The sequence below is a fragment of the Anthonomus grandis genome, chromosome 2 (assembly GCF_022605725.1).
Source record: "Anthonomus grandis grandis chromosome 2, icAntGran1.3, whole genome shotgun sequence".
NCBI lineage: Eukaryota > Metazoa > Arthropoda > Insecta > Coleoptera > Curculionidae > Anthonomus > Anthonomus grandis.
Window position 1 is genome coordinate 4,729,485 of NC_065547.1, and position 15,859 is coordinate 4,745,343.

General features: G+C 32.5%; 1 protein-coding gene across 1 annotated transcript in view; it reads right to left on the reverse strand.

Moving 5' to 3' along the window:
• Window positions 1-767: 767 nt before the first annotated feature.
• Window positions 768-15,859, reverse strand: part of LOC126750083 (general transcription factor 3C polypeptide 1) — a 100,963-nt gene continuing 85,871 nt past the window's right edge. Inside the window, exons 22-31 of the mRNA XM_050459585.1 lie at window positions 14,764-15,068; window positions 14,044-14,219; window positions 13,776-13,993; window positions 13,572-13,721; window positions 3,298-3,559; window positions 3,070-3,223; window positions 2,089-2,288; window positions 1,389-1,578; window positions 971-1,058; window positions 768-914 (exon numbers count right to left, since the gene is read on the reverse strand). Of these exons, the coding sequence (XP_050315542.1) occupies window positions 820-914; window positions 971-1,058; window positions 1,389-1,578; window positions 2,089-2,288; window positions 3,070-3,223; window positions 3,298-3,559; window positions 13,572-13,721; window positions 13,776-13,993; window positions 14,044-14,219; window positions 14,764-15,068 (1,838 nt within the window). The 3' untranslated portion in view covers window positions 768-819. The remainder of the gene's footprint in view (window positions 915-970; window positions 1,059-1,388; window positions 1,579-2,088; window positions 2,289-3,069; window positions 3,224-3,297; window positions 3,560-13,571; window positions 13,722-13,775; window positions 13,994-14,043; window positions 14,220-14,763; window positions 15,069-15,859) is intronic.

Genomic DNA, 15,859 nt, shown 5'->3' on the forward strand with positions numbered 1-15,859 from the left:
TCATATATATAATTATCAGGAATTCTCATATTTTGCTTAAACAGACAAAATCTAACAAACTTGTTCTGAACCCGTTCCAAGGCTAAACAGCTGTTCATGTAAAATGCCGACCAAACCATTAAACCATATCAAGCAGAGAAACTACAAGTGAGATATAAACTCTCTTGCAAGTCTCCAGTGAGAGAAATCCCTACACTTGCGAACCACAAAGCCAAGAACCCTGGACGACTTTAAGATTATATTATTAATGTGTGTATTAAAGGTTAGTTGTTCATCAAACCATATCCCAAGGTCCTTTATCGTGCTGCAGTACTGAATATTACGGCCAGCAACACTGTAAGATGAATCATTCCTCTTATTTCCTATGTAAAAACTCATAATATTACACTTGCTAATGTTTAAAAATAAATTATTATTAATACACCATTTATAAAAATTGTTTAAATCCTGCTGCAATCTGGTCAAGGAAAGATGATTTTTGTCAAATAAAATTCAACATCAACTGCAAATATCAAGAAGTTACTATTTTCAAAACAGCAGGCAATATCATTATTAAATATATTAAATACTATGAATATACTATAATTTTTAAGGGTAACATAATGAACACTATTTACTCAAGCGAATAAATTTAGTAAAACAATCTTAAAAGAACGTTCTCCTTTGAAAGATAACACATTGACCTAATAATTGATGGTAATGACTACCATAATACAAACGAGCAAATTAAAATGTAGGGTAAGAATAAGAGCAGTACTGAGGCAAAATTTATATTATTTAAAAAGTCATTTTATTTAATCAACAAACATCCATAGAACCTTAAATATTATGAAAAAACGAACCTAGCATTGTAAAACTAACATTATGTGTTTCTATGTACATATCTTCAAATTTGTCCAAAGGCGAGGCTAAACCTAAGAAACAAAACATCATTAAACCCACCAAATGTAAAATTTACCAATAAACTTACGCTCCTCCGGCAGTTGATACTCGGAAAAAATATTTTCTGACGGCACCACATACTTTCGCAATTCTAACGCACCTACTTCTTGTAATTTCTAAAACATGTTCCTCCATTTAAACTTTTATATAAAATATTAAGGAAGAAGTCCATTCTGAAGTGGAGTCAATATAAAATTGAAAAGTTAGTAGGGAAAGTCTTTTTTCCAGAAATAAAACGCTAATCCTCTCATTTCAGGAGTTATGTATTTCGGCAAGTGTTCTTGCCATCATCAGACTTGGGTTACTTAACACTTACACAAATTCTAAACAATAACTTATAGTTATGCATAACTCCTGAAATTAGAGGATTAGCGTTTTATTTGTGGTGAAAAGACTTCCCCTTGTAACTTTTCAATCTTATATAAAAAATTAACTCAATCACTTACCTCAATCAAATAAAATAAATCATAAGGCTTTATATAGCAAAACTTCGCACACAAGTCCATAAACATAACCTTAGGGTGTTCGATACAGTAAGAAAACACGTTGGACATCCATACTTTAAACACGTTACTGTCGAAGGCGCCCTCTATGTTCGTCCATGGAAATGGGTTCATTTTGTACCACACCAAATTGCTAAAAGTTTGAAATGAAAAAATAGTTTAAGTAACAAAGACTTCAACAAATCAATAATTAATTGCCCCCTAATTTTGATTATTGTAGTTTTCTACACATAGGCCAACGTGAGATACTGCAAAACAGTTGTATGAAAGCTATATTTGCAACAGTCTTTTATACTCTTAACTTAATGAATTTATTCTTTGACAAATAATATAATAATAATAAATTTATTAACCAAAATAATACATGTCTTTGTTGTACCTTTTAACATTTTAACTTACTGTTTGTTATTTTAATGTGTTTCTCTGAAAACAAAAAATAAATTTTAGAGTCTGATGATGAGTGAACTCATCGAAATGCCTAACTCTTGACAAAAAATTGGCATTTTCATTTGTGGAGAAAAGTCTTCCCGCCCTTCCCAATCCGCGAACTTACATATGTACGTATTTTTTTATAGATACCAAACAAGATGAAGCGGTGAGAATCGATGTTGATATAGATAAAATAGATATAAATTAAACTCACTCGTCTAACACTTTGCCGTCTGCGATTTGGGCTATATGATCGGCGGTCATACGGAAGGTTTCCGTAAGCCAGGGTTCTCTGTGTTTGAAATGGACGTACCTCACCGAGCACACCCCAGTTCTTAGTAAAAGATGGTGACGAGTTAAGATTTGTAATATTAATTCTAAAGTGCAGCGGCCCTCTTGCTGCATGAATTTTTCCTGAAAAAGTTCATAACGTATTTAAATCAAATCAAAATGAAAAGAAAATAAAATACAAAAAAAATACAAAATACCGGGTGGTGCGTCGCCGAGCGGAACATAGGAAATCCCATGTAAATCTTAAGGGGGTCAATTATTGGCTTCCCTGTACATTTTACAGAAAAAATTTAAGATAACTTTTTGAAGAGACAAATCTGGCAAATCCTCGTGCAAAGTTTCAAAAAATTTTAAAAAGCGAATCTTGAATTAGTCAATTAAATGTAATTGCAAAATTACCAAATTTTCGGTTCAGGTAAAACCAAACGAGCACCAGTAAAATGAATATTGTCACGGACGTGAGGAAAAGTGTCAATAAATCAGTCGATATTTGAAAACAATTATGAATTATTCAATCGACAAAAAAATAGCCATAATTAAGTGGCATTATGCGGGAAACAGTTTTAGAGCAGTGTCTGAAATGTTTTCAGATACTCCATCAACATTTCTTGTATTCGGCTGTAAGTAATTAAACATATATTATAAACAGGCCCGAAACACGTAAATTCGTTTCTTCGAAGGGAGGAGTTATGGACCATATAACCCCTGACTATACGTTATTTTCGCTTATGTATAATTTAATCCCTTATTGTTTTCTAGATTATAAATAAGAGTAAAAACCCTATTGTAATAAGATTTAGATTTTAGCTTTAGTTAAGTTAACATAAGATTTGTTTGTAAGGTTCTTGAATAAAATTTTTAAAAAGCTTTTCTCGAGGTTCCGTATCATAACTAGATTAGGTACCTTTATCTCATAACCGGCTGCCCCGAGCATCCCTTGCTCCTCAATAAATTCCAATAATTCATAAGCGGTGGTCAAATCTTGGACGTCTCCTCCTTTGGCATAAATTTCCTTAAATGCCACTGCTTTATCGCTTGGATCTTCCACATAAGACTCCCTACAAGCAATTTTTATATAGTATATAAGATACTAATGTTTTTTCTTGCTGTTTAAATAAATAAATAAAAGTACCTTTCAACATTAACCCAAACATCTTTTATGGACGTTCTATTTTCAATGTAATCGGCCAAATAATGCCGATCGATGTCTTTTACGGAGACATTTTCTATTCGGGGATACTGTTTGACGAAGTGTTTCTTTATCAAAGCGAGGGATTTAGTTTCGTCCGTTTTTATGTCGCCCTCCTCGTAAATTGTGAATAGGAGATTCACTAAATCCGATATGTACGGTACTGTACGTGGTTCTTTGCAGTCGGTGCTGGGATTAAGCATTTCTGCAAATATATTAAGGGGTTTTATGAGTTATTTTTTGTTTTTATTGCTTGTGATTTTTAGCATTTTTGTCTCAGGACAAATTTCAAACTTTTGGATAACTTTCTTAATATTAAAGATAGATGTTTTATTCAAATACTGAAATGTACATCAAGTGAAGATAGTCTTATTTTTTATATACCTAACAAAAAATTTTAAAAATTGAAGGCTATTGATAAAAAGTAAAATTTGTGATTTTTAGCATTCTTGTGTTTCGGACAAATTTCAAAATATTGGATAACATTTTTGCTATTAAACAAACATAGAGCTCTCATTAAAAAACTGAAATATGCACTAAGCGATATACCCAAGCAACACACGATAGTTAAATAAACGTTTATTTTTGGTTTACACCAGATGACCATTTTTTATCCAACCATAAATATCGGATAAATTGTCCGCGTGTTGTATTACGTGTTGATAATATACAATTATTATTTCATTAAAAAAAACGTTTAAGTATGGTATATTGTATACGTTTATAAAATGCGTTAAATGAAATATGATTTTTTTTTAATAACTTTATTACCAATGTAGATACTTTTTTTCAGGGGGCATTTTTCGACGTAAAGCAAAAAAAAAATTCTACCAATGGCGTCCTTAATGGATTTATCGTAAATATTATTTAATAAAAAAAGTACCCCACTGCAATTTTCTAAACTAAATTTGTATATCTTATTCGGTATAATTATTGCTTATTAATTTCCTATTTTGTTCTAGATTTCTTTGTGTATGATATTCCATTATCATATATCCATTTGTCGAAAGCGTGGGAACTACGTCTGAGCGTGTGACTGGTTCTAACTCTTTTTTATAGATGAGACCGTAGAGGTTGAAGCTCCCCTTCATTCAACTGCAATATTAAAATTAAAGCGTTGTAGTGCATTTTTACTAAATATTCAATCCCTTCGGAATAAGGTGGATGAGCTTCAACTTCTGCTTGCTAATTTTAATTTTCCTGACATTGTTATATTACCAGAACATTGGCTTAGACCTAATGAATGTTTTTGTATTGATGAGTATGTACCACTGTCAGTTTATTATAGACAAAACTCTCCATGGAGGGACTGCTGTTCTAATTAGGAGACATTTTCAAAACTTTTTCTGTGCTGTTGATAAGTTTGGTGATGCCTCAGTTGAACGGGTTTTTGAGTGTTCGGTGTGTTTTTGTAAATTGTTTAATATGTACGTTATTTGTATATACCGCCCGCCCTCTGGGGATATCAGTATATTTCTTGACAGGTTAGATTGTGTTCTGTCCCAGCTCCCTATTCACTCGCGTGTTATCTTGGCTGGAGATTTTAATAATTATTATTCAGAGGTTTCCTTACCGCAAAGAATTTCTCTTGATGGAATCTTCAAATCATTTGCACTCACCATGCATGTTAATGCACCCACTCGTATTTCGTCCTCTTCATTGACAACTATTGATTATTTCTGCAGTAATTTGGACGGTGTGACCTGTTCAGTGCACTTAGTAGGTATATCAGATCACGAGGGGGTGTATGTTCAATTCCCTGGTGATTTTAAAAACAAATCGGGCCGCCGCATTGGGAGAGGGTTTAGTGGGAACAATTTAAATTTATTTTCTCAATCCATTTCGTCTGTTAACTGGAATGCAATTCAGGCTGCTCCACAACCATTTTCTTCCTTTTATTATACATTACGTGATAAAAAAAATATCTGCTTTCCCTTGGTTAGACTTAAATCCAAGAGAAGAAAACCATGGATCACCGCGGGACTAAAAACATCTGCCCAAAATTTGCGATGCTTAGCAAGACTTCGCAAATCTATTGACAATCATTTCATCAGGTCTTATTTTCAGGACTATCGGAAAATTTATAGGCATCTGTAAAAGTCAGAAAGGAACTGTATTACAATGAGCGCTTAGACTCGTCCGGTAACAGACAGAAGGAAAGTTGGTTAATCATTAACGAATGTAGGCAGTCTTCTCGTCGGCGGTTGGTTGAATCGGACTTGGGGCCCGATGATTTTAATTACTATAGTTAGAAAAGTTTATAAAGAACCGGTGACATCAACAGGCGGCAAAATCCGCGCATCTCGTTATTCTATCGATCGGGTCAGATGACTATGTCGAGGTCTGAAGACAGTGGAGGCGGCACACTTGTTGAAATTATTAATATTTATTTATACTAGAGTTTAAATAGCCCTAGATTTTTAGTAGGTATAGCTAGCGATATTATAAGTGCGTTTAATTTAGTTGAAATACCAACTAAGAATGCATATATCTGAATTTAATTGCTCCGAGATTCGTTTAAAAAAATGTAGATAAATTAAAATTATATTTTTTAGCATTGTGATGTGCCCATAAAAGATCTAATAAAAAATAGTTTTACTTACAGTAGGATGCAGTTCGCTAATTATTTTTACAACAGGACTTCAAATAGGTAGCTGAAAATTATTCTTTATTCGCATTTTTTTTTAATTTTAAAGATTAGGTTAAAGATTTTTTTAAGATTAGGTATCTTAAACGACTTATGTAAAGAAACAAATTGGTATAAGCTTAAAGTTTTATTTCATTATTTTACATATTATATATTTTTATTCACTATCAGATAGTGTATTACAACCTAAATCAGATTCATCCGATGAAGACCATTCGATCTCTTCATCAGATGAGCCTGTATTTACTGAAAAAAATTTTAAAGAATCCAATGCTTCATCAAAAAGGTGATGACTTTCCAAATATTGTTTTTCTATATTGTCTATATGGTTGCAAATATTTATCCACTCATCATTCGAAATTTCCGCAAATTTCTGCCTTGTCAAAGTTTTGACATCCGCCAATTTAAAAGTGGAATTTCTGCTTGCCACCCAATTCTTAACAGTTGCCCAAATTTTTTCTATCGGATTAAGCTCTGGGAGGTATAGAGGCAAACGTAACACAATGTGTCCATGCTTTTCCATTAGGTCGTCCAACTTGGTTTTTATAGAATACTTTTTTTATTTTCAGACACTATTTCATATAACTCTGTCTTGGTGAGTTTTGCATCAAATGTAAAATTACGTTCCTTGAGCCAGTCAACTATTTCCTACTTTTTAGGTAGTAAATTTGGAATTAACTGATTTTCGGCCCATTTCATGAAGTTGTGATGGTTCATGTCATCATGATAGTCTCCGCTTTTTGACCCTAAAAAGAGAAGAATAAAAGATTTTAAAATAATCGTATAAAGTTGTCAGTGTTGTAATTATTTATAAAAATTTTAATATTGATAATGGTAAAAGGTTGACTAAATATTATAGGTGAAAATATGGGTAGGGAACTGGGACTGAAAAGTATAAGTACCCGCTTATCCAATCAACGAACTAAGAGTATCATTTTTGCGTATTACATTTTAATATCATTTTTGGTATTACTTTATATAAAAATAACTAATAAATTTTACCTGAGCGAAAAATCAGTAACCCATTATTTACGAAACCATTTCTTCCTCCAGCATGAAGAATTGTCAGTCTCTGTCCTTTGGAAATGGGTTTTCTAATTCCATGTCGACTTTCATAAAACCACCCTTTGTCCTTTGTATGACTGGTATGTATGTAACTTTCATCAGTATATACAATATTATTGCCTTCCTCTTTATATTTTAAAATTTGCTTTAAATATTTGATCCTTTCCAATCATGTATGTCGTAAGATTCCATAAGAGCTTTTCTGTTATCTTCCGTTTTGGTCCATCTATAAAAAAACTTATATGTAATTAAAGGAACATGTTAATGTATTAAACAAATTTCTCATGATATTTAAAAATAAAATTAGCAAAGACGTAACTTAATAAAATAAAAAGCTTAATAAATTAAAGAAAGGATAGATACTCTGCCAGGTACTCTGCAAAATAAGAATATCTAGAGAGGTATCTAGAATTAAATGGACTAAAATGTAATAAGTTCCTATTTGTAGGTACCTATACCCTTTTTATTTTATCTATGTGCCAAAAAATGATAAGAAGTTTATAAAGTCAATAAAATATAATCCCTAGAATTAATTTTGACGCAACAGCTAATAATGGTTGTAAAGTTAAATTCCTATTGATAAACTTTTCAGGTAATTGTCAACTGGTTAGCAGGTAAATATAAGAAGGTAAATATTGAATATACTTTAAACACATACCTAAATCCAATTTTTTTCAGCAATTTTGATAAGGTTGGTATACTTATAGGCTCTTGAATAATAGCCCGATCAAGAAGCTTTTGAAGTATTACTGGAAAGAAAATAACAAAATAAGTTTATATTTAAAAATGTAAATAAATAAATATACTCCATATGGTTATTTTATGTCAAACCCAAAAAAATACTTAACAGGTGCCACTTTTGTCTAAATAATAAAATATTCTGGTGTTATATTGCAATGTAGGGTAAGTAAATTACTTGGGTTTTACAACTGACTGAAATATATTGTACTTACCCTTTAGAGTAGGTCTTCTTTTTTCAACTATGTAGAAATCATATACTATTTGTTTTATATCTTTAATTTGGGTCAAAGTAATGTTACCAATCTTCTGAGATTTTCTTAACCTTTTTTTCCTTGGACTGGTAAAGGAACAGGAAGGTATATTTTCTATATCTTCTGACTCTTGGAACACTCTTCTGTAAGTTGACTGGGATACTCGAGTGGCAGCTAACGTACGTTGTCTAAAATAATTATATACTATTATTGTAAGTTATCAATACAATAAAAATTAAAATTTAAAAATAAATATAAATATGAAATTATATTATATAATTATAAAATATGAATTTATATTGTTCACTTACCTAACATTTTTCAAAGGAATAGTAATTCCTTGCTCTGCTTCTTTTTTCATAAAAGCTGCCACGTTACAAATAATCTCTCTCCCTTGGCTGTGAATTATTTGTCCTTGTTTGCCTACTTTCTTAGGTGACATCTAAAAAAAAATTAGTAAGTAAAAAAAGTAATATACACATGCACACTCTAGGCTGTAAATATATACCTACAAGTTAAATACCTATTATTTTATCACTTAAAATCAAAGTATATTTTAAATAATATAATTTTTAATAGTAATTGATTTTCATTTATTTTTTTAAATTATTAGACAGTTTAATAATTTAAGCCAATTTTACTTACCTTTTAAAATAAAATTCGGATAGTCTAACTAAAAAAACTATAGTCTATTTCACTATTATACTTTAAAAAAAAAACACACAACAGATTTTAAATGCCTTATAACACGATTAACTCACTTCCCGTATGAGACGATACTGAGTAAGCCTTCGGGCTACGACATAGGCTTTAAATCCCCGGCAGGTACAAAGAAACGAAGTACAGCGGCTGCTTTGTTCTTGCGGTTTCTTTAATAAGAAGCGAGAGAAAATATATTGCGGTCGTCTTTTCTCTCTGCCAGCAAATTTTCTATCGATTTTGTGTTGAAAAATGGGTTTGTGCGCATATTGAGCAGCCGGTTCTTTATAAACTTTTCTACCTTTATTTTTCTAATATTGCTGAGAAGTTACTGGAAGCAGTTCCCAGTGACGGCGATCCATTGCAGTATCTTAATCGGAATGCTATCAACCAATCATTCTTTTTCCACCCTGTAGATGCCACCGAGGTCCTTGAAACAATTCAGTGCTTGAAGAATCATAGGTCTTCGGGTTCCGATGGTATCTCTTCACGTCTGCTGTCACTTCTGCCTGCGAGCGCTTTAGGTGTTTTGGTTTGGGCAATCAATCAGTCATTTCTTCAGGGCGAGTTCCCATCCTGTTTAAAGGAAGCTATGATTATCCCTCTTCATAAAGGTGGTAGCTTGGACCGACCCTCTAACTTCCGTCCCATATCAATTTTGTCTACCCTCTCCAAGGTTCTTGAGCGGCTTGCAAAAAAGAGAATTGTCTCTTTTTTGACCAAATACAATGTGCTGTCCCCTAATCAGTATGGATTTCAGTCATCTAAGGGCACGCAGGATGCCATTTTCAGATTCTTGGAGAGTGTGTATCTATCTATGAACTGCAAGGAGGCTGCAGCAGCGGTGTTCTGTGATCTGTCCAAGGCCTTTGATTGTGTGGATCATGGAATACTGCTGTCAAAGCTTGATTTTTACGGATTTAGGGGAGTGGCTTTGGGGTGGTTGAAGTCATACCTGTCTGGCCACACCCAGAGGGTGGTTGCATCTGGATTTTCGTCAGGGATAGCACATCTTAAATGTGGTGTACCTCAAGGGTCAGTGTTGGGTCCTATTCTATTTTTATTATACGTTAATGACTTAAGCTTTCTATCACTGCATGGACTGACATGGATGAGTGGTTCAGTTTGCCGATGATACTACAATTCTGTGGCATAACAAAGATCAAAAAGTAGTCAGATCTCTCATAGTAGAGGACCTTCTTGCTTGCTTGTATTCAATGTTGATAAGACTTTTGTTCTGGGCTTTAAGTGTAATGTAGAGGGTTTTTTGTTTGATGAGCAGAGCCCACTACATGGTAGGGATTATTGTCGATTTCTCGGCCTCTTCATTGATGAGAGTTTAAGGTTTGACAACCACGTTTTGGGCCTCGCTGCTAAACTTTCTTCTGGTTGTTTTGCAGTCAGGGTTGCCAGGAATGAGTTGGGGGGTTGTTTGCTGGTTGTTCAGTTTATTTCGCCTTAATAGACTCTCATATCCGTTATGGGTTGCATTTTGGGGTTTGTGCTCCAAGGGACTCCTTAACATAATTTTTACTATTCAGAAAAAAGCATTAAGGTATCTGTGTGGTGTTGGTCTGAGAATCTCTTGTAAACCTCTTTTTGTAGCTGAAAGAATTTTAACAGTTTTTTCACTCTTTATATTGGAAACTGCAACACTCATACATAAGTCCGTAAGTCCACCATCCTGCACCAGTCATAATACTCGTCAAGTGGGCAACTTATCTCTTCCAATCCCCACCTCCTCACTTACGAGAAACTCTCTTATATTTATTAGTCGTAAAATATTTAATCATGTTCCTTTTTCGATTAGGACTGTTACAGACCTTAAAAAGTTTAGGAGAGAATTAAAGAAATTAATCTTACCAAAAGCTTACTAAAGCATTGAAGAGTATTTTAACGACTCATTTTAATATTTAAAATTAATTATATATCTGTTGATCAGATTTATTTATTTTTTTTGTTTTATATTGGTTCTCGCCTTTTCTTCTTTTTTGGTTTTTTCTTTGATTATATAAAATATGCTTCTATGTACAATCAAAATCGATTCTGTATTCTGTTTTTGTCCTGTATCCTGTATAACCAAATAAATACTTGTATTATAAATTCTAGGATTAGGAAGCTTTTAGCACAAGTTTGTAAACTTAGCAAATAAAGTATTTTTTGAGTTGACTTGACTATTACATTAAAAGCTATATATACCTATATAAAAAGTATATCGTATTCTACACAGTGGCATATATGTGATATCGGAGTAATTTTATCACATATTTGAGGTGTAGTGTAAAGCTACGTAAATCGCTTGTCAATTTTTTTTGAACGCCGAAATTTTCTCCCTTATGTAAACAGAATCGTAGATGATAAACGTAGGGGAGAGTTGCCTAAAAAGTATCACACCGTTTTTCACACCGGGTCGGGTACAATGAGATGGTGTTTAAAAATAATTTAAAAAATCACGTAAAAAGTAAATTATATGTACGGAACTTAAAAGCAGAACAAATTTAGTATTTTATATTAATAATAAAAGAAATTGACATTTTAATCCCGACGAAAATCGCACGAGTACGGCTCATATATCGCTTTGTTCAATAAATGCAACTTTCATAATTTTTTTCCTCTTATTCTGATCTGTTGTTTATTTTCTTTCTTTCTGTAATTTTTTTTTCTTTTATAATATAGAATTTTCAAAATACTTAGTATAGTTGGAGTAAAAGGCATCTGAAAATAGATACAAGCTAATAAAAGTCAATAAATAACTTAATATTAAAATCTAAAGCCTGAAAAATGAGCACTCGGACATATTAAATTGAAATAAGTAAAATATAAGCTGTATAGCATTCCTGGATTAACTTCTGTTCAGCATATTGGTTCTAATTATTGATTCAGCAATTTCGCCTCTAGCGTAGAACAAAAAATATAGATGTATAGTGTCCGGTAAAACGGTATGATGTGGCGTTTTACCCACCTGCACATGTTCAAAGTTTTTTCTAAATTTTTACAATAAAAAAAATATTATAATATTCACTTATCTCTCAAAATACAGTCAAAGACCTACAGAATCATAAAAAATCCTCAGTCTTATTTAATATCCGACTTTAATCCAAGAAATTCGTAGCTAAACACTAACAAAATAAAATACCGTAACCTTGCTTTTTCTAACTGCCATTTATCATTCATCGCAATAATATGGAATTAATAAGAATAAATTAATAAACATTTCCACTTATTATGATTATGATTTTGAACACCGTCATTCGATTGTTGGCGCTGCTTGTTTTGAGAAAAGAACCGGTATCCTGTTTTACCCAACTATCCTGTTTTCAGCAACCCTCCCCTATATTCTACAGTTTAATAAATATACTTTGACCATATACGGTTGATAAATATACCAATAGTTTTAATTTAAAAACAGCATTGTTAAACCTAGATAATGAAAAGTTGTCTAGACTTATCTTCAAAAAACTGAATTTCTACCTATTTACGATAAAATGTGGCACAACTAATTTTTATAGCGATACGTCTTGTTTTTGAGAAATAAAATACAGTCTTGTCACGAAAACACGAAAACTTTAAGGTTATGTGAGAAAATTATAGATACAAAAATTATAGATCTATCACCTATAATTTTCTTAAAAAGCATTTTTTTCTCAGGCAATTATTTTCTGCAAAAAAATCGTGTTTCGTTAACTCTACCCTTGTCGAGTTTTAAAACTAGATATGAAAATTCCGTGTCAATTTTTTCAAATGCCGAAATTTTTCCCTTTTGTAAACAGAATCGTATATGATATACGATATGAATATGATATATATATGAATATGATATGAATATGATACGTATATGATATAAATAAATATATATTTAACGATAATAATATATGATGTATTACTTGGGTAGTATCTTTAATTTACCTATCAAAAAATCTCAGAAACTAAGGGTTTTTGACAAAAAGTGAAATTTATTATTTTTAACATTTTGTGTTTCCGACAAATTTCAAAATATCGGATAGTTTTTTTGCTATTAAAAATAGAGGTTTCATTCAAAGACAGTAATGTGCACCAACTGATACAATATCTTTTATGTATTTATAAAAAAATCTGAAAAATTAAAGGTTTTTGAGAAAAAGTAAAATTTATGATTTTTCATATTTTTGTAACGTGAACAAATTGCACAATGTTGGATATCTTTTTTACTATTAGAAGTTGAAAAAAAGTGTAATTTCAAATAGTAAATTCACTAAATCTAGAAATTAAGTTGCAGCAACATGGACTTAAAGAGGATTTTACATAACTAATACTTTTTCAAAGTTGAAGTAGTCCATTCTTGCAGTGGAGTTAATAGATCAATGGGTAACTAAAGATACTTCGGTCATCCTCCACTAAATTTATTTAAAATTTTTTTGTCGTAATAATGGAATTTTAAAGTTTTTGTAAATCCATGTTTGGTCCCATTCTCATGTATCTTAATGTAAGTTTTATGTCTTCGTGTCCAATTATTTGTTAATTAATTAAGCTTTTTATCAAATTGTGGATGCCGTTTTTATTGATTTTTAGTTGTTTTAACCTTGTCTGACGCACTAAATCTGTATGATGTATTGACGGAACCTCTTAATTGTGTAAGTAATTTTAATACCTTTTGTAATTTAACAATTTGAATCTATATTTTATAAGTTTCCTTGGTTCTTTTATAGTATCTCTGATGAAACATGTAGGATTAATATTTTAAATAAATTTAATGGAGGATAACCGAAGGATCTTTAATTACCCATTAATATTTTTTCTCCAAAACGTCTATACTCCTATAAATTAACTCTCTTTACCTTTGATAATTTCTTCAACACTCAATAACTTTTTCGGTTCCTCATTCTCCTCCTTAATATCCACAGGCTCCTCTTGTTCAGTCTTAATTTCAGTATTTGTCGAATCGAAATTGAACAGCTCAGGACTGGGGCTTCTGACACGATCCAAATCTGCTTTAATTTGCATATATATAATAAACCCCTTACGTTTCAATAAAACTTTACCTATACAGTCCGAAATCCAATGCTTCAAATTATCTATAGCGGCACTCTCTTTGGCACTAATCGATAAATCCAAGGGTTCATCTTCATCTAAATTAATTGCATCCAATTCTTTTTCCACAGTTTCCGGTTGTTGTTTGGAAGTTGACGGTTGTGGGTCGAAGATTTCAACCATTTCCACGTCATCCTCGTCATCTTCATTACTTTCGGCACGTTTGGTACTAAAACCAGAAACATTATAAAAATTCCATCATAGAAACACTAAATCTACCTTGAACCAGCGGGTTTTTGCAACCCTTTAAGCTCAATCAAGCATTTGGCGTGATATCTTTTAGCTAACTCGTCAATAACCTCGGAATGATCTTCGATGTCTGGATTTAACACCAAATGATATTCGGGATATTTAATGTTTAGATCTATGTTGCTCAGAGGTTGAAAAGTGAGCACCTAAAACGCTTTATTTATATTTGGGTTCTTTACCACTAATAAACTGTACTTCAAAATAATCATTCAATATTCTCAAAGAGACTTAGATATATGACCAAAGGAAGAGAAAGTATACTCAAAGGCTCACAAATCAAGCGTCTATTTAAAAGGTTACGCGTTTCGCCGCGTTAGGGCATCATCAGACCTAAATAAAATGATCAAAATTAAATATTAAGGAACAAAACGCTAATTAACATAATACAAAAACTACACATGTACTCTCACTAACATAAATAAAAATATAAAATATAATATGTCTACAACATCGTGTACCATTATTGACTAAAATATGAACTTTAATAAAGTAAGTGTGTAGATTTTGTATTATGTTAATTAGCATTTTGTTCCTTAATATTTAATTTTGATAATTTTATTTAGGTCTGATGATGCCCTAATGCGGCGAAACGCGTAACCTTTTAAATAGACGCTTGATTTGTGAGACTTTGATTTTGAGTGTACTTTCTCTTCCTTTTACTAATAAACTGTTTCAATAAACTGATTTTACCTCGTTGACTCCTATTAGTTGTCCAAACTTAGTGCGTTGACTAAACTCCATATTCGTATCAAAACACATTTTCTGATCGTATTTTAAGTGGAGAAACGTTTTGTAGGCGCTCTCCATAGTTTCGTACCACCACGGGACATTTTGGACGGTAATATAGTTCAAGGAGAGCCGGTAGGAGTGGAAGAAGTTGGCGCCTTTGCGTTTTCGCATTTGGATCATTCGGTAACGGCGCATTTCTTCGATGAGATTTTTCAGGATTTCGTTTGAGAATCTCTGGTAGACTTTGTAGGCTTGAAGGGAAATTCCTGAAAAATGATAAAGTTATTAAAATTACGTTTTGCAATAATATTTAAAGGAGATTGTGTTGGGTTGAGTTGGGTTGGGGTAGTACAATGAACGTGCAACCACCCCTCCCAGCTCTTGTTTTGCCATTCTTACTGCAAAACATCCAGAAGATAATTTCCCAGCTAAATGTAAAATATGATCTTCAAACCGAAGGCGACCATCAATGGTAATTCCTAGGAACTTGCAGCACTCTTTATTCTGCAAGAGGGAATTTTCGTCAAACATCAGACCCTGAACATCGCACTTAAACCCCATAATAGACGTCGTTCTTACATTAAACACGAGCCTGTTGGAAGCACACCACCCTGATAAAATCTGAAGGTCTTCAAGGATACAAGTCTTAATATAATCAGAATTTTTATGGCTCCATAGTATGGTGGTATCGTCAGCAAACTGAACCACCTTGCCCTGCAGTTTCAATGAACTCAAGTCATCAATATACAGTAAAAATAACAGTGGTATCAACACTGAACCCTGGGGAACGCCGCATTTTAGGGATCTAGAAGACAAACGCCCAGACACTGTAACCTTCTGAGTACGATTTGATAGATAGGACTCAAGCCATTGCAACGCTACGCCCCTAAAACCATATTTATCGAGCTTAGATAACAGTATTCCATGATCCACACAGTCAAATGCTTTGGATAGATCACAAAACACTGCCGCCGATGACTCTCCAGAATTCAAGGACACATAGACGCTCTCCAAAAAGCTAAAAACAGCATCCCTTTACCAGCTTGAAATCAAAACT